This window comes from Nannobrachium achirus (assembly GCF_963921795.1).
Source record: "Nannobrachium achirus genome assembly, chromosome: 11".
NCBI classification, from domain to species: Eukaryota; Metazoa; Chordata; class Actinopteri; order Myctophiformes; family Myctophidae; genus Nannobrachium; species Nannobrachium achirus.
Window position 1 is genome coordinate 50,144,285 of NC_137820.1, and position 20,145 is coordinate 50,164,429.

Here is a 20,145-nt window from a genome sequence, read left to right on the forward strand (position 1 = left end):
GGAAAAAAAAGTCATTTTGGGGGTGAACTACTCCTTTAATGGTAAGACGGAATTCAGTTCCCAGTGGATTCCACAAGGCCACTAAACTGCTCCACAAGGCTAGTCCACAAGGCGCAAGCTGGTATAAAATGACTGTGTCATTTCTTGTTTTCTGTTTTCTAGGAAACCATGACCCCCCTCATTCTACTGTGCGTGTGTCTGCCCTTCATCACGGCTACCATCTCATTTGAAGACCATGACGGTGAGTTTGTAACACTGTTATTATACCAGACAGATCGTAAAGACAGACACAAATTACGAGTACAAAGGCAGGGCTCTTACCCAATGAGGAGCAGCCAAAGGGTATATCTTTGTGCCCATACATGGTGTTCCATGTGAGCCTGTTGTTTCGTAGGAACAGTATTTCTAGTTTATAGATAGATAGATAGATAGGTAGGTAGGTAGATAGATAGATAGATAGATAGATAGATAGATAGATAGATAGATAGATAGATAGACAGATAGACGTTATACTCCGTAACCACCAGAGGATTGGTCACATGACATTTTTGCTGTTTCCTCATTGGCTAAAAGTTACTCTAAAGTTACTCTATAAAATAACCCCATTGACTTGAATGGGAAAATACAAAACCACACATCTTTCTAGTTTGAGCTGTTCTTATAACCAATGCATTTGCATCGCACCTTTAATAGACAGAGTATGAAGAACATTTGAAAAAAATAATAATAATAGGCAATACAGGAGGAGCTGCCGTAAATGGTATGCTGTTTACAACATGTGTATGTATAAAGTAAACGTGTATTCTTATATTAATATAATAAAAGTATAAAGTACCTGCCCACCACCGACTCTGGGGGAAGGAAGCTGAGTGGGGAGTACTCCTACGGGTTGCGGCGGCGCCTGTCAGCAGGGGGTGTTGGGCGGGAGGAGTGGGATGGTAGGATACAACAGCAGTGACAACACACCGAAATGTGTGAGGGGAGGAATGAATTGGTATGACGACTAAATTGGGGAGGAAAGGGGGTAAAAAAGCAAAAAATATATAATAATTAGAGTTTGCATAGGAAAGGTTTGAGGACAGTACAGTTCAATGGTACACACAGTCAACTAAAAGGATAAACACCACAAGAAAGCTTTTGGGCTTGTTTAAATTGGGTTCCCTTTGCCAGTTTTGAGTTGCATCCTCCAGGTGACTTTTCAGAGCAGTTTTAAGGGAGAGTAGGGATTTACACTCCTTTAAGGCCGTCGGTAGGGCATTCCACATTTTTGCGGCATAGCAGGAAAACGAATTTAACCCTTTGTTTGAGCCAAATCTGGGTTGAACGTGATTTGTGGAGCTTTCTCTGGTGTTGTAATTGTGAACATCCCTGCTTATATCCTGCTTATGTTATTTACCCACACCCACACCCCCATGGCTCTCCACCTCCAGACCTAGATGGTACCCTGAGTGTCAGTATCCCCATGGAGATGCCCCTCCGACCCCTGCTGGGCAGTAAGGTGGTAGTACCATGCTACTTCCAGGACAACACAGTCAACGACCCGGGGGCCCCGACCATCGCCCCGCTCTCGCACCGCATCAAGTGGACCTACGTCACCAAGAACAAGGTCACGCTCATCCTGGTGGCCACGGACGGCAAGGTCCACGTGGAGACGGAGTACCTGGACCGCGTGACCATGGTCAACTACCCGCTGGTCCCCACCGACGCCACCGTGGAGATCACCGAGCTGCACTCCAAAGACTCTGGAACGTACCGCTGTGAGGTGATGCAGGGCATCGAGGACAACTACGACTCTGTGGACATTCAGGTTCAAGGTACATCATTAGGGTCCATCACATTAGTTACTGAAAATGCATTTAAAGCCAGCAATATTTGAGAGCAGATGTATGACCTGAAGGTCAGAAGGTCTTGCATTATTTAAAGGACAACGTTGTTTTTTTACAACAAGGGTTCATATTTTAGATTGTAATAGAGAAAAGAAAAGATGAGTGTTAAAATGTTTTCATTTACTGCTTTCTATTGTTTTAGCGATTTTAGTAGTTTGATTTCTGTGGGAGTGGGCATGCGTACAAGTGGCTAAATATGTATTTTTTAGACAGAATAAGCCGGCAATGTCTTTGTTACTATTTACACCACTGCCCATGAAAGACTGCAGTCTGCCCATGCATCTTGGGAATGGGCTTATTGTGTCTAAAAAGACATATTTAGCCACTTGCATGCATGCCATGCATGGAAATCACAATCTTTAAAATCACTAAAATGATAGAAAGAAGTAAATGAAAACATTTTATCACTCATCTTTTATTTTCTCTAATGACTATCTAAAATATGAACCCTTGTTGTAAAAAACAAAGTTGTCCTTCATCACTATACACTCTCCTCTCTCACTACTGTCTCTCTCTCTCTTTCTCGCCCTCCATCCCAGGTATTGTGTTCCATTACAGAGCAATCTCTACCCGTTATACCCTGAGCTTTGAGAAAGCCAAGGCAGCGTGTATCCAGAACAGTGCTGCCATCGCCACCCCTGCTCAACTCCTGGCTGCTTATGATGACGGCTTCCATCAGTGTGACGCTGGCTGGTTGTCTGACCAGACCGTCAGGTAGGACTTAAAGACTTCACCGGTTCTTCTGGTCAAAATATCATGGAAGAACTGCACATTATTCTTGCATTAGTCATTCACTATTTATTCAACATTCTTGTTTTTGTCCAGCTACTATAAACCTATTACACAATATTAAATATTTATTTAAACCTCAAAATAGAGAGGCTCGTAAAATATTTACAACACGTCTAAAAGTGGAAATGGAAAAGGTTAGCATGATGACATTTCTGTCTGGATTTAAGGGGATGAATAAATGTTGATCTCCCCCCAAAAACACTGTCATCATTGAACTATTTGTTATCCCTCAGTGGGAGAAATATAACTTTGTCTGAGGCTTCTTATGTCTGCATACATTCAGCGTGTCTTATGGCAGATGTTCAGGCTTGAGTGCTAGATTACAATACAATATACAAAGTTATTAATCCCCAAGGGGCAATTTGACTTTTGGTATATGGATTTCAGGATCAACATAGGAACGGTTCGGCTCTAAAGTGGATCTCAGATTTCAAGTGGCCAGCCTGTGACGTCAGTTGACAATGGCGTATCTATGACATATGACTCATATATGACAAATATGGGCAATGTTTCAGACCATTTTTTTACAATTACATTTACACAGTAGACACAGAAATAATATCAGTAATTCAGTCAAGGAACCCATCTGAAGGGCCTTGCCTACTCCCTAGAACCTTCAACATATCACACACAAAAGAATATGTAAATGTTCTCGTATCGCCTACAAATGTCAGTTAATTAATACATTTACCTGCGTGTTTCACTGCAGGTACCCCATCCAAGAACCCCGGGAAAATTGCTTTGGAGACAAAGAAGGATTTCCTGGAGTGAGAACCTATGGAGTCAGAGATGCTAATGAGACCTATGATGTATACTGTTTTGCTGAGAAGCTGTCAGGTACACACCCTGTGCTGGCCTTGGAACACTTGTATGGGGGTTATTTCATCAGGATAATTAAAACTGTCATATAGTCAGTTATTTTTTAATGGCAGAAAATAATTAAAAAAAAAACTATGGTATCATCTATTGAAAAAAAATGACCATCTGGCCATTTGAAACCCACCATAAACTTACATAATTCATTCAATCAAGGTTTGATAAACCTAATATGTCTCGATTTGTAGAAACTTGTGATCTACTCATTCAATCTAATCACATCAGATCGGGTCTCCCTTTTCGTTCCTTCCCTCTTCCCTACCATGCTCTATTGAAACATTTAACTATAAAAATGTAACACAAAAACCCTCCTCTCTGTCCTCCCAGGCAGGGTCTTCTACTCCACGTCGATAGAGAAGTTCACCTTCTACGAAGCCGGAGACCAGTGTGCCAAATTGGGCGGCCGTTTGGCCACAACTGGAGAGCTGTACCTGGCGTGGCAGGATGGCATGGATGTATGTAGTGCCGGCTGGTTGGGTGACCGAAGTGTTCGCTACCCCATCAACATCGCCAGGCCCCAGTGTGGAGGAGGGCTGCTGGGAGTGAGAACCGTCTACCTGCACCCCAACCAGACAGGATACCCCTACCCTGACTCACGCTATGACGCAGTGTGTTATCAAGGTAAATCCTTTAGAGTTAACGGTTGAAGGGCCGCAACCCACATAATGCACCATAGGGGCAACAAAAGACAAAAAACAAGACACTAATATATGAAGTCACCGGCAGGACTTTAACAAAGGAATGGCTGCATTGTGCATTTCCAATTATTTCTGAAATTTGCATTTCAGCATTCTGTTCCTGAGGTCAAAGTCAAAGGTCAAGGTCATTGTTATTATACTGCAAACAGTGTGAATAGAAAAATATTCTCATCACATTTGGGCTCCGATTACAGGGCTTCCACCAGCTCCGTGGTCTTGTGGTTAGAATGTCTGCCGTAAGATTGTTGATTCCCTGGCCGAGTCATACCAAAGACAATAAAATGGGACCCCATGCCTCCCTGCTTGGCACTCAGCATCAAGGGTTGGATTGGGAGTAAGTCCCTGTGACATACTAGTGTCACATGGGGGTGTACGCCAAGCAAACGTTGGCATGTTTGACAGTCGGTGGAGGTTTTCATACTGACAGTCGCAACAATACAGTTCTAGGAATTTCCTAGAAATGTTCAGATGTTTTTAGAAAATGTTCACCTATAATGACATGCCCAAAATAGGGACACCAGATTGAAAGTGTACTAAATTGTAGCAAACTAGCAACACTGCAAACATAACCAGTAAAGCCCGTATCAGAGTGTACGGTGGAGAGCTATCCACCGGTGGAAAGCTTTCCATCTCAAGTCAGAAAATAAGTGCAGGACATCATAGTACGCCACGGTGGAGTCCTATTCACCGTGACTGACTAGTCTAGATTGACCAATCAGTGAACGAGGTGTAGAGCCTGTCTGTCTGATAGTAAAAACAGAGAGATGTGTTGGGACTTGCGGTGTAAAGCTCTCCACCGCGAGGAATGATGTAACGTTGTAGTATCATGACTCAAAAAGACTCGAAAAGACTACACCGCGGTGTAAAGCCTTCCACCGCCCAGGCGACTATGATGCCGGCTTAAGACTCCCTAATCAGGAGATAAGCGACCGTCAGGCCGCATACACAAACTTTAGAAGGCAATGGTAGCCAATCGGGGGAATATGGGAAATGGAACAGATCCATGTTGATGACATGACTTTAGAGATACTGTGTACCGCTTTGTCTGGCAAAATCTGTAGGAGCAGTGTCCAAAAATGTGTTTTGCAAGAATCGGCCTCATGGTGGCGCTAGAAGAAGGCCATGTGGTTTGGCAGCCAAGGAGTGTGTGAGCAAAGTTTGGCATGGATCGAGGCAACGGTGGCGGAGATATGAGTAGGGCAAAAGTGTGCCATGACGTGTGACGGACAGACTGACAGACAGACTGACTGACAGCCGGTGGAGGCTGTCGGCCTCAATGACGGTCGCAATGATAAAACATCATGGTACAATGCACACTGATCCTTCCATACAGTACAATAATGATAATGTGCTTTCTCCAACAGAAGGCGAGGTTGTTGGACCGGTGCTAACCACACCCTTCCCTGACATCATCCCCATCACCCCTGGGCCCATAGGCTACCCAGGCTTCGTCACCCCACCCGGGAGAAAGGAGGAGGAGGCCATTGGAGAACTGGCAACCCTCTCCCCTCTGCCTGTCCCCCCCAGTGTCACCGACGCATCTGGCAAAGTGATAGTAGGACTGGAACTAAGCCACTTGGACACTGCTATGTCTGCTACTGGTCAGTGAATGGTTATGGAATGAAATGCATTTTTTTCTTGTTGCTGCCCATTCATAAAATAACAGGGATGAATTAAATATTTATTACTTGTGCCAGCAGAGCGTGCAAGTACTGCATGCGGTTCCCTCTGCTTCCGGTGGTATCTGTGTGTCTGTGTTTACGTCATCCAATAGAAAAACCCTTGATATAAATAACATGGCGCAAGTTGGCACCTCGGCAGAGTGCCAACTTGCCCACCCACATACATACAGACAGCACCGAACAGCACCAAAGGTAGTACTTTGTGTGCTCTGCTGGCGGCGGCACACAAGTAGACCATGGCTACGAGTGCACAAGACTCAAGTTGGCACCTCGACAGAGTGCAATCTAGTTAATTCTGTGCACACATTCTGTCATTGTAAAGTGCTACAGTCCCCCCTTAAAATGATATGGAATTGATTTATATTTTATTCCTAAAACCAAAATCAAAACTATCCATTGTTGTTGTTGTTAATCCCTTTCTGTCTCTCATTTCTCCTCTCCCATCGTCTGTCATCGTCCTCCATTCCACTCCTTCATTGTCCCTCTGTCTCTCCCTTTCTTTCTCTCGCCACTGTTCTTCCTTCACCTCTTGTCCAAATGGGACCCCCCTCTCTTCCTGCCCCCAGGAGTGGTGTTCCACTACAGGTCTATCACTGGCCGCTATGCCCTGACCTTCCCGGAGGCCCAGCTGGCGTGTCAGGGGGTTGGAGCTGTCATAGCCAGCTTCCAGCAGCTCCAGGCTGCCTATGAGAAGGGTCTGCATCACTGTGATGCAGGCTGGCTCAGAGACCAGACTGTCAGGTGAGACATATACTGGATTAACTAGAGATGGGATTTATGGTTCTTTGAAGTAAGCCAGATCTCTGAGATCTGTTCCTTTCAAAGAGCCGTTCAAAAGACTGGCTCATTTTAGTTACTGGTTACTTTATAGATTTTGATTATGATTGCAAATCACTTCAACCCTATAGGCCTATATATTTTGGCCATAGGATACATATCTGCCATTTGAAAATAGCTGGATCTACAAGCTCAATTAATTAACTTTTAACTCTGTTACACTGACAGCACCGAACAGCACCAAAGGTGGTACTTGCGTGCTCTGCTGGCGGCGGCGTACAAGTAGACCATGGCTACGAGTGCACAAGACGCAAGTTGGCACCTCGACAGAGTGCAATCTAGTTAATTCTGTGCACACATTCTGTCATTGTAAAGTTATTGCCGATCTACAGTATACAAGCTCACAGTTGCGACGCATTATGAGCTTGTAGATCAGCTATTTTCAAAAGATTTTTCTACCTTTTATTCATTGGAAAACTTGTGAAATGGGACGTTCTGCATAATGAGTACTTTGTTTCTACCAGGCCTATTGGTACTTTAAGTACATTTCGATACCAATACTTTTGTACTTTTACTGAAGTGCATTTTAATTCTACTTGTGGCAGAGTATTTCTACATTGCAGCATTGATACTTTTACTTAAGTAAAGAATTTGAATATATCACGAACCATCGGCCTCAGTCCTCACTAATCAAAATGAATCAAAACCATTCAGGCTTTTTAGAGGTACGCGCCAGGGGGATCCGATCTCACCTTATATATTTGCGCTTGCGTTAGAACCCTTAGCTGCGAGGATACGGGACTGCTCAGTAATCCACCCGATTGTGCAACATGGTACCTCGCACAAAATTTCGGCCTACGCTGACGATGTGGTCTTGTTTATTTCTGATCCAAGGGCTTCCATCCCCACACTGCTAAACCTCATCAATGAGTTTGGTTCTTTTTCAGGGTACAGAATAAACTGGGATAAAAGCGAACTGATGCCTTTATCAGATGTAGTGGACAAAACCTTTCTGTCATCCACCCCATTCAAAATTGTCTTGGATAAATTTACGAGTCTGGGAATTATAGTCACAAGTAAATTGAATAACTTACTGAAGGCAAACTGGGACCAAAAAATAAAACAATTGCAGAAAAACATAGAGTTCTGGAACACCTTACCCTTATCAATGGCTGGACGTATTAACGCCATCAAAATGGTGACTTTACCTAGATTTCTGTATGTCTTTCAATCAATCCCAACAAGCATTCCTCAATATTATTTTAAGAAACTAGACTCAATCATCTCCGCCTTTATATGGTTTGGCAAAACTCCCAGGATTACTCGTCTACATCTGTGCAAAAGTAGGAGCGAGGGTGGATTTGGTCTCCCTCAATTCAGACTATATTACTTGGCAGCTAACTTAAATTTTATTACTCAATGGTTTGACTGTTACCCAGGCTATAACCTTGAAAGTATGCCCTCCTGGCTAAGAATGGAACACTTGTCGTGCACAGGCACGTGCCTACCCGCACTGCTAAATAGTCCTGTTAAGTTTAAGAAGGATATCTATAGTCATAACCCTATAATTCAGCACTCTCTTAAAATCTGGTCTCAAATCTCAAATTTGATAAAAGCTCCCAAATTGTATATGTACACTCCCATTTGTGGCAATCATGCCTTTAAACCAGGCCTGACCGACCCAGTTTTTCGTCTCTGGAGGGAAAAAGGAATCGAATCCTTAAGTAACTTGTATAGGGATGACCATTTTGTTTCTTTTCAACAACTCAAGCAGTTGTGTCAACTTCCGGCATCACACTTTTTTAGATACTTACAGATTAGAAACTTTTTCAGAACTCATGTCCCACAATTTGAACAAAAGACTCGTCATCCGACACTAGAGAGCATAATGAGAGTCGATTCCTTTGGTAAAGGTGCAGTCTCGCAATACTATGCAACTTTGCAAGATTTGTCTAGTCTACCCTCTCTCCCATTCAAAGAGAACTGGCAAAGAGAGCTAGGTATTGATATCTCGGACGAAACGTGGGAGGAGTGTATTGACAATATTCATCACAGCTCTATTAATGTCAGGCATGGCCTCATCCAATTTAAGATCATTCACAGATTACACTTCTCCCCGACTAAAGTGCATAAATTATTTAAGGATTCTTCTCCCCTGTGTGGCAAATGCTTTATTGAGCAAGGTACCTTAGCACATCAATTTGTTCAATGCCATAAGTTGCAAAACTTTTGGAACCAAATTTTTGACTTTCTTGGGAAAGCTTATGAGAGGGAACTCCCTCCTGCTCCGTTAACTGCGCTCTTCGGGGTGCTGGAGCCAGGGTGGGCCCAAAACAACCGGGAGAATCAAGTGGTTAGGCTCTCTACATTGCTCGCCAGGAAATTAATCCTTCAAGCCTGGAAATCAGTTAAACCCCCATCCATTGACATGTGGATAAAGGAACTAGGCGGAGTCCTGCACCTGGAGAGAGTAAGATTTGTCCTCACAGATAGGGAGCCCCAGTTCCAAAAAATATGGTCACCTATCCTGCGCCTTTTAGAGTCCCTGAAAAGAGCAGACAGTGCTTAGTCGCCCCCTAGGGTCACCTGCTAACTTTTACTGATCAAGTACAACGTGTGATTACTCTGTATGCTGTTCGCCTATCTCCGGGGACGCGTGCCGCCATCAGCCATTTGTTTGTTTGTTTGTTTGTTTGTTTGTTTGTTTGATTGTTGTTTGTCTTGTTTATTTTTTCCTTTCTTGTTTGTTTTGTCATTATTGCTGTAGTATTATTTATGTTTTAACTGTCAATTTTGTTTTATTGTTTATATATGTATATTCGACTTTTGTATTGGTATAAGGTTTTTTCTACTCTGTCATATGGTCCAACCTGTTTTTGTCATGATGTTTTCTCTCCATAGTTGCTATGGACGATATGTCTTTAAAAATGAAAAATACTAATAAACAGATGTTAAAAAAAAAAGTAAAGAATTTGAGTACATTTTCCCTACTGTGAACCGTATCCCATCGTTCATTTCAAAGAGCTGTTCAAAAGACTCGATTTGTTCGCGTCCCTCTGGGATTAACCACATGAACCCTAGCTTCCGTATTCGTGGCATGTCATAATAGGCAAACTTTCTGCATAAATAGGCAAGCATTCAGGGAAAAAAGGCAAAGATAGGCAAGCTATTTTTGCTGTTTGATGTAAAACAAAGTACAGTAGGCCTATAGGGTTTACGTGGTTATGGTCAATTAGAGTGTCGATTTCAAACTCTTTGGAACTGACATCTAAAGTAACCAACCAATACAGAGCCAAGAAACCCATTTTATTTTCTGTGTCCACTGTCCAGGTATCCCATAGTGTCTCCCAGAGACGGGTGTTCAGGTAATCTGGACCTCCTACCAGGTGTGAGGTCCTATGGTCTGAGACTTGCCACTGAGCGCTACGATGTCTTCTGCTACGTCGATCATCTCCGAGGTGAGAGACATCAACACAGCACACTGATAGCTGCAGATGCACAAATCTATATACATTGCATTGGCAATATAAATGAGTCCACTCCAAAGGACAGTGTTCCAAGAGGACTGTGACAAGAGAAAGACAGTACAACATGTACTGTACTTAATGACCCAGGGGTCTTCAACTGGGGGTCCGGAGAGTTACTACAGAGGGTCCTCCAAATCTTTGTGATAGAAACTTGTTTTTTTCCCCCTTTTTTATATTAACCACTTGAACCCTAGGGTCCATATTCTGAGAACTTTTGGCACCTTTATTCTGGCAAAGAGCTCTGGAGGGGGAAAAGAGCAGCCTAAGTACAGTGAAAGGTCAAGTTTATTAAGTATTGATGGTTCAAGTGGTTAAATGTCTGAAAACCCACATTAACATGAATCCATAATATACTGATGATCGTGCTGTCAAACAATGAAACTATATGGAATCTATGAAAAGGTTGGGTCCCTGCTTCATCTCTCTCTCAACTAAGGTCCTTGGCCTGAAAACGTTGAAGACCCCTGCACTAACCGATTCCTTGGTTAGAAATGAGTTTGTGTTATCGATAGATCTCTCGCTGTCCCCCAGGTGAGGTGTTCTACACCAGCGACTACGACAGTTTCTCCTACGAGGAGGCTGTGCAGCACTGCCAGAAGCTCAACACCACGCTGGCGACAACCGGAGAGCTGTATGCAGCCTGGAACCAGGGGCTGGACAAGTGTCGCCCTGGCTGGCTGCTGGACCGCAGTGTCCGCTACCCAATCACCAACCCCCGGACTCACTGCGGAGGAGGCCGCGTCGGGGTGCACACCATCTACGCCTTCCCTAACCGCACTGGATACCCCGACCAACACTCTCGCTACGATGCCTACTGTGTCAGAGGTAGGGAAACGTTAAGCCGGCGTAGCCCATGCCACTTATTTTTCCACTTCCATCTTAAAGGGGCCATACCATGCTTTTAAAAATATATATTTAATATAATTATTGGTCCATAATACGATTTTATACAGGTTTTAGCCTAAACAACCACTCAGATATTGACATTTCATGTTCTGTCTGTCTCTAATTCCAAGCCATTTCAGATGCAATACCCAAAATGCCCTTTGTTGGCAACAGGGCGCTGTCTTTTTTGGACCACGCTTCTCTGTATCGTTCCAATTTTAGCACCACTTTACCCCGCCCACCTCAGTCTCAATAGAATCCACCCCAAAAGTATCTCCCTCTTCTCTTCAGTTGCCAGGAAATGAGCCCCATATATGACATAGAATGGGGACGATTTCAAAAGAGTACCGCTCAGACACGCCCATTCAGAAAATCACTGAAACGAAAGGCAAGGCTTACAGTAAAGAATAGTTTTTTTGTTTTAGTTTTTTCAGCTTGAAGAGACACTAGGAAGACCAAAAACAAAAAAATGCTAGATGCTAAATTCATGGTGTAGTCCCTTTAAGTACATTTATTGTTTGTGGTGTCTATGTGTGTGTATGAGAGCAAACACCTACAGTGGTCAAATGATTCTGTCTCATACAGTAGTTGAGTACTCAATGCATTACTGTACATTTGACTCGAGAAATGTAAGGTATGCAAAATGTTATATTTACACTCATTGTAAATTACATTTTTAAACAGGCTAATTATGGCAAAATGTATTTTAAACCTAACCTTATGCTGACAATAATGGTGGTTTTACATTTCCTCAGCTGAGACCCCTGTTGTTGTTGTTGAAAATGAAACAACAGTGACTGTAGTTGTGGAAGAACCTATAACCATGAAGACCATTATAACCGACCAAATGATTCCAAGTAAGACTACCTAGTTCTACCATATATCCTAATGTTTGAATTAAAACCATACTTTTGTCATTAACAACACAGCACAACACAGTCTTTAATTTCTATACCTCATGAAGAATGATCAAAATACACATTTTATGTATACTTCGTTTTTTCATGTCATCTTGTTGCACTTTGACCGTTAACTGGTTGTCTCAGTGAAGTGGAACTGTTTTTTGTTTTGTTTCCCCAGTTGAGCCCACTGTGGCTCCAGTCCAGATCCAGAATGAGACTACAGTGAATGTGACTGAAGTGATAAAGGAGGTCATCATCAATCAGACAACCATCACAACAGACCACCTCACTCCTGGTAAGATCAAAACATAGGAAACAGTCGCAAACAGTGAAAACAGTGCAAACAGTGCAAGGACAACTGTTACCTTGCACTACTGGAACAAAAGTTGTACTGACTCTGACCTCTAACGTACTTTTTCCCTGAGAGGGTTGCTGTGGCGTCTTGCTGTGGCTCCCATTATTGCTTTAAAAGGAACAATATATATATATATATTCTTGACTTATTTGCACTGACTTTGGTCACTTTTTTTCGGACCCTGCACTATTGGGTTGTATTGGTTGTACTGTGTATTATTGCGGTGTTGATATGGTGGTGCGATACTTGTGTTGCATGACTGCATTGACTAGCAGTGACTGTTATGTACACTCTTTTGTTTGGCACTGTTTGCTAAGTTATGCTTGAGTGTAGCTTTTTTGTGTGTGTGACGTGTCACTTATGAGCGTTGAATGTTTCGTGGTCACTTTATGTATATTCTTCTTCTCTTTTTGCAATAGCTTTCGACACTATGTTTTATTTATCTTTTTTTGTGCTTGCTCTTTGGACTGTATACTACAGTACTCTTTTTCTTTTTCTTACTTCTCTGTAACTTGTAACCTTAACTGCTGTGCTGCCTCTGGGCAACTGAATTTCCCATGTGGGGTAATAAAGGTATCTATCTATCTATCTATAACCAAAAAATTATCAGTTCTCGTGATGATGCTATTCTCTTCTTCCTGTGTGTTCTCTAGTGAGGCCCATCGTCCCTCCGGTCCCCGTGGACGTGTCTGAGTCCGGTTCAACAGAGACCTCCGCCAGCGGCAGCGGCATTGTGGTTGGTCCTGGTGGGGAAGAGTCCGGAGTGTCCGGTGTGTCTGGTTCTGGTACCAGTGCCGAGGGGTCTGTGTCTGTCTCCTTCAGCGGCCGTGGGGATGAGGTTGATTCTGGCGAGGGATCCACCTACGGAGGCCCCCAGGAGGCCGGTGAGGGAAGCACGGACACCGTTTACCCCGAGTCTGGAGTTGGTGGACTCGGATCGGCCTCTGGGTCTGGTCTAGACTTCAGCGGACTGCATCCACATCCAGGTTTGGGTTCCACCACTGGAAGCGGACAGGCGAGCGGCGAGGACACAACCGTCATCATGGTGGACGGAGAGATGGTGGAAATCTCCAAAGGTCATCCCACGCAGCAGGAGCTTGGCAAAGGGGGGGTAGATTTCAGCGGGTCAGAACATGTTTCCGGATCAGGAGTTAGCGGTTCGTACAGTGGGGATGTTACTGGTCTATCCTCCGCTGGTTCTGGACTTCCCGGCGTGTCATTTGTTGACCAGGGTCTTGTCGACATAACGGAACAGCCCTCAGGCGAGCAGGAAGTATCCGGCTATCGCCCCTTCGGATCCGGGTCGGGATTCCCGTCCGGATTCCCCAGCGGTTTCCCGTCTGGTTTCCACACATCTGGCGACGCTTCCCAGCCTCGCGGGGATGTCATCTACATCACCGACGACGGGATGATGGAGGTGACCATTCGACCACCTCTTCACCAGCACCCAGAGCAGGGCCGCGGCGTGGTGGAGGTCAGCGGCTCAGGAAGTGCGTCAGGGTTCTTAAGCGGTGCCGGCAGCAGCACTACTTGGGACCAGCAGCAGCATCACCTTTCTCCAGCCAGTGGGGTGTCTCAGGGCGAACACCCTGCTGAAGGCCTATCTGTGGCTTTACCTCCTGGCTCGACCGTCTCTTACTCAGAATACCTGGCTAACCTCGGCCCTACAGGTCACGAGGAGGGGGAGCTGGAGGCGGAGCCAACACAGGAACAGGAAGGATGGGCCGGGACCACAGAGGAGGGTGCTGCTACGACCCTGGCGGCGGGAGCTTACACCAGCCCCACCACCGCACCGGCAGTCTCGCTAGTGCCGCCCTCTGTTGTGGAGCAACCAGCTGTAGTTGATGGTATGTGGCTTAAATTAAGTTGTCTTCATTTGCCAGCAAGATCTATAGCAATAATTACTATGGGAATATGGATATATTTTTGTTACTTATTACTTACTAATTAATGAGCAATTAAAAGTGAGCTCCCTATGAGAATCAACTAGAAAACACGAAAAAGTAATTGGCAAATTACTGGCAAAAAATTACATTAGTGACATTGTTTAACTGACGGATCAGCACTCTTCAGCAAATGTTTTATTTAGAATAACAGACTTGCGTACGAAAGCTAAAAGAAAACATTCTCCTGTTCATCACTATGACATTATCTTTTAGATATCACTATGACATATCTGGCTACAGTGTTAGAATGGCAGTTTTCTAGTTTTTTGTTTTACTTTTAGTTTTTGTATTTATTTATTTTTATTCCCTGTTCTGTTCATGTTATACTGTTTGATTAACTCTAGACATATATCTTGTAGTGTAGTAAAAAAAAGTTTATTAAATGTGGGCCTTAACCCTGATGATTTTACTGAGTAGACAACCAATGTAACATGAACTCTGTGTGTGGCTCTCAGCCTCTGTAGACCCATGTGATCCAAACCCCTGCGGAGCGGGAAGATGCTCAGTGCAGGATGGCCTGGCTATGTGTGAATGTCCTCATGGTTTCACAGGACAAGACTGCACCACAGGTACGTCACCAAAAACCCATTAGACCAGTGGTTCTCAACCTTTTCAGGCCGCGACCCCCAAAATAATCATATTTTACCTGGCGACCCACCACCCTGACGAGCACTAAGAGTTGAGGCATTACATTTTGTATAACACGGTGCTATTGTGAAAATAGCAGATCAGTTATTTTCACAATTTCTGCCTCTAATATTTGACAATTTGGCCAATGTTTAATTTGTCATTTTAGAGGTATTAAAAAAGTCTAAAAATTGTCACAGAAATGTGCAGATACCCTCTGTCTGTACACTTAAACTTTATGTTGGTTTGTTTTTCTGAGTGAGAAAACAATGTTTCACTTTAAGTTAATCATCTGGGGACCCCCCAAAATAATTTGGGGACCCCCCTGGGGGTCCCAACCCACAGGTTGAGAACCACTGCATTACACAAACTGTTGAAACACCATTTCAACCAAATGGCAAAAGGGAATGAGAAAACAAACGTGCGTGTGTGTGTGTGTGACTGTGTGTTTGCGCATGCATGCATGTGTGTGTGTGTGTGTGTGTGTGTGTGTGTGTGTGCGTGCGTGCGTGCGTGCGTGCGTGCGTGCGTGCGTGCGTGCGTGCGCGTGTGTGTGTGCGTGTGTGCGTGTGTCCATGTGTAGTGGTGCAGGGCTGTCCTGACGGCTGGCTGGAGTTCATGGGCAGCTGCTATCTGCACTTTGCTGAGAGAGACACCTGGTTTGATGCTGAACAACGCTGCCAGGAACTCAACGCTCACCTGGTCAGCATCAACTCACAGGAGGAACAGCAGTTTGTCAACTGTAAGTACACTAATGTGGGTGCATGCGTGAGTGTGTGTGTGCCAGTGTCTGTGCGAGCAGGCGAGCAGCACGTACTTGTATCTTAAAGTTCAGTAAAATGACATGCCAAATATCTTAGGGATTTACCTGTCATGATCACTGTGACATACCGGTATGTGCTAAACATCTGCTGCGCATGTGTGTATTGTGTGTGTGCGTGCGTGTGTGTTTGTGTTAGCCAATGCCCAGGACTATCAGTGGATAGGACTGAATGACAGGGACGTACAGAACCAGTTCAAATGGACCGATGGAAGCTCTCTGGTGAGTCACAGTTATAGCCTTGAAGTTCTCCATATTCTCATGACCTTAAACATTCTGCGCTCAGGTGCTTCCCGTCACTGTGTTGAGTCATTTTGACAGGGTCATGACTATGTAATTTTCTCTCCCTTGACTCTCTCTTGGTTTCTATTACACACTATCTTTCTGTTTTGCTGTTCTTCTGTTTGTTTGATTGATTGATTGATTGATTGATTGATTGATTGATTGATTGAAGACTTTATTAGAAGTTTGCATAGGAAAAGGTACAGTTTCATGACGGTACAGTTCACTGGTACAAGGTCTACTAAAAGGAGATCCATGAAAAGACTAAGCTTATTTCCAATGGAAACCATTGAAGTATCTCATATAACATTGAATGACAGACAAATAGAACACAGTACTATGCAGTAGATATGTAAAGAAAAAGAAAAAAGAAAACAGTAAGTCTAAACAAACAGTATATACAAAGAAGGGGCAGGGGAGGGTAGGGTTGGGCTAGGTTAGTTTTTTTACCAGTTGCGAACGGCTGCTGCCTGTAAGTGGTTTTTCAGGGCAATTTTAAAGGATGCTAGTGATCCACACTCCTTTATGACCTTCGGTAAGGCTTTCCACATTTTGGTGGTATAGCAGAAAAAAGTTGGTTTTGACTCTGGGTTGAAAGTGATCTGTGGCGCTGCCTCTGGTGTTGTAATTATGGACATCCTTAATGTTTTTTGACAGGTACTTGGGTATCATAGTGGTGTAGTGTATCTTGTACACCAGGCCCATGTTTCTCTCACTTGCCTTCATAATCTCAAATGAAACATAAATGCTCTAAAGAACATACTTTTATTTATTTAAGTTTTATTTGGGGAGGAGGGGGGTCTTTTATGCCTTTATTGATAGGACAGTAGACTGACAGGAAATGAGGAGAGAGATGGAGAGTGACACTCAGCAAAGGTCGTCGGTAACGGGATTCAAATCCGCAACACACTGTCAGGCTAGCATTGCAGCCTATAGGTGCTGGAGCACCACACCGGCGGCCCGGGCCAAGAATACAAAGATTTGGGTTGTGAAAAGTTCTTGCACACCACCATGGGAACTGGGTGGAAACACAGTGACCGTGTCTGTGGGTGGGGGGCAACATTAGCCAAAAAATCTCCGATCCACAAGCTCACAACAACAGACAAGGAACTATACTGTACATATGGGGGGAACCGGGAATTGGCTTAATGACCACATTTAGAGAAAGAAATGTAAATTCCTAAAACAGGGGTCTTCAGCATTTTCAGGCCAAGGACCCCTTAGTTGAGAGAGAGATGAAGCAAGGACCCACACAACCTGTTAATAGATTCCATATACAGTAGTTTCATCGTTTGACAGCGCAATCGTCAGTGTATTTTGGATTCATGTCAGTTTGTGTTTTCAGATATTTAACCACTTGAACCGTCAATACTTTTAAAACTTGACCTTTCACTCTGTACTTTTTGGTTAAAGTTCTCCGAATATGGACGCTAGGGTTCAAGTGGTTAAAATAAAAAAGGAGGAAAAAAAAGTTTTTATCACACAAATATTTGGAGGACCCCCTGTAGTAACTCTGAGGACCCCCTAGGGGTCCCGTACCCCCTCTTGAAGACCCCTGTCCTAAAACATTTGTGTTGTATTCAGGCCTTTGAGAACTGGAGACCCAACCAGCCAGACAACTATTTTAACTCTGGTGAGGACTGTGTGGTGATGATCTGGCATGAAGGAGGAATGTGGAACGACGTGCCCTGCAACTACCATCTACCCTTCACCTGCGAGAGCGGCCCCGGTAGGTGGCAACATGAAGACATACAGTACATTACACTACAGCAGGGGTTCTCAAACCTTTTCAGGCCGCGACCCCCAAAATAATCATATGTTAACTGGTGACCCCTCCATCCTACAAGCACTAAGAGTTGAGGCATAACATTTTTGTATAACACAGTTCTATTGTGAGCATGTAGATCGGCTATTTTCACTCTAATATTTGACAATTTGTCCAATGTTTAATATGTCATTTTAGAGGTATTAGAAAGTCCTTAAATTGTCACTTTAGAAATGTGCAGAGACCCTCTATACACTTAAACATTATCTTGGTTTGTTTACTGTTGAGAGAGAAAACAATGTTGCACATTTAGTTGATCATCTGGGGACCCCCCAAAATAATTTGGGGACCCCCCTGGGGGTCCAGACCCACAGGTTGAGAACCACTGCAGTAAAGAAACAATTCTTCCACAATATTCTGTCTATATGTACTGTATGTACAGTACACACATATACAATGCTGCATGCCAAAGTTGTCACCACAATGCCAAAACAATGTATGAAACAAGAGTAGCGAAGGAAAATGCATATTATCTTGTTTGTTCATTGTTTTCATTCATTGAATCGAATCGTATCATATCGCCTTGAATGAAACAATATCGTCCATGTATCATGATGCGTATTGTATCGCTGTTAAAATGTATCGCTACACCCCTAGTAGCGAGTGAAAATGCATAGTATCTTGTTTGTTCTTTTTGTTTGTTGTTTTCTGCTTCTTTCTCAGTGAACAGCCTGCTAATGTTTTAGATTTCTTTCTCTGTCAGTCATGTGCCAGGTGGCTCCGGGGGTAGAACATGCCAGGCCTATGGGTGGCAGGAGAGAATACTACCCAGTCAACTCCATAGTACGCTACCAGTGTGATCCTGGGTATACACAGCGCCACCTACCTATCATACGCTGTCTGCCCAACGGAGAGTGGGAGGAGCCACAAGTGGAATGTATAGGAGGTGAGTTCTGATTGGGGGAAACAAATTGAAATGCTCGGAAATGCTTTTGTTCTGTTCATGTTTAGTTTAAAGTGTAGAATGTTAAGACATTGAAAGGGCTACTTGAGGAGTCAGTGGTGCGATTCGGTCCTTTACAAAGAGGCCCTAACTCATAATTAGTAACAAGATTTCGCCCTCGCTACTATAATATAGCTTAAAACAATGCAGCCATGTTTGATTAGAAATCAATAGATTTTATTCAACCCTAACAAATCACAAGCTGTTTCTTACGTACAGTATAGCTGCAAAGGCAGAGACAGCCATCTAAATGGATCATCGTGACATCTGTAGTAGCGGCTATTGTGAGAACTGCATAATCATCAGATGCAAAATAAATAAATAAAAATGTTATAGACTAATGAACCAACTACGCATCAAGACCCAACTAACTTAAAATGTATATCTACAGTAGGCTACATGCAACCATTGCAATGGTAAACCAACAGCAATTTCTAAGTGACATCCATACCTGTATACTGTAGCAACATGACACAGATACTGGCCCAGATTGAAAGGTATAAATACTACCAAGAGTAATAAGTGTATATTGAAAAATGCTCTATTTTACTCCTTTGTTGGCATTCATTCTGTTTATTTTGTTTTTTATTTTATACTTTGCCAAAACTAGGTCGGCACAGTTGATATGAGCCACTTTGTGTATCAAATTAAAATATTGTGGAAGCCACACGATTTTGGAACAAACCTAATAAGTTAACTCATGACATGCAACATTAATGGGCTCATACCCCATGGAGTTGTTACCCCATGGAGTTGTTACCCCTTTGAGTTCACCATGTTCATGGGGTACTTTACCGTGACATCATCGGCATGCGTCTGTTTCCCCTCCTCAGCTGGAGATGCTAGCAACAGGCTACACAAACGGTCCCTGAGAAGCCGGAGTAAACGCAGCAGTCAAACATGGAGGAAGGCGCTCTGAGCAGGGCAGGAAGACACAGCACACACCCACACAGGACCCGTCCTGTAAAGAAACATGGACAACAATGCTAAAGTCTGACCAAAAAGATTCCCTCTATGTACATAGAAACACTAAAGCACATTTAGACATGATAGTCCGACCGACCGACTGACTGACTGACTGACTGCCTGGCTGGCTGACCGTTTTGGATATTTGAATGTCACCCTGTGCCATTAAGGGACTTTTGTGTGGTTTTGTAATTTATACTTTATGATTTAGTTCCGCTATTCTGGTTGGATATAGTTTGTCAAGTTTTAATTTCCATAAGCCTAGCCTAAGGTAAACATCCAAGTCTCTGTTAATTTATGTCAATAACTTCTGCCAGTAGCTCACATACAAATATACATATCCAACAGAACTATTA

The 20,145-nt window shown here is 43.5% G+C and overlaps 1 protein-coding gene across 1 annotated transcript; it reads left to right on the forward strand.

The window, feature by feature from the left end:
• Positions 1–168: 168 nt before the first annotated feature.
• acanb (aggrecan b) lies at positions 169–19,742 on the forward strand (the record flags this gene model as incomplete). Its single annotated transcript, XM_080737143.1, has 17 exons — positions 169–241; positions 1,431–1,814; positions 2,426–2,600; positions 3,388–3,515; positions 3,882–4,175; positions 5,617–5,807; positions 6,485–6,675; positions 10,042–10,169; positions 10,770–11,063; positions 12,204–12,320; positions 13,034–14,227; positions 14,791–14,895; positions 15,537–15,713; positions 15,913–15,995; positions 17,640–17,784; positions 18,584–18,766; positions 19,657–19,742. The coding sequence occupies 17 exons, from the start codon at positions 169–171 to the stop codon at positions 19,740–19,742; spliced, it is 3,948 nt and encodes a 1,315-aa protein (XP_080593269.1).
• Positions 19,743–20,145: the final 403 nt, after the last annotated feature.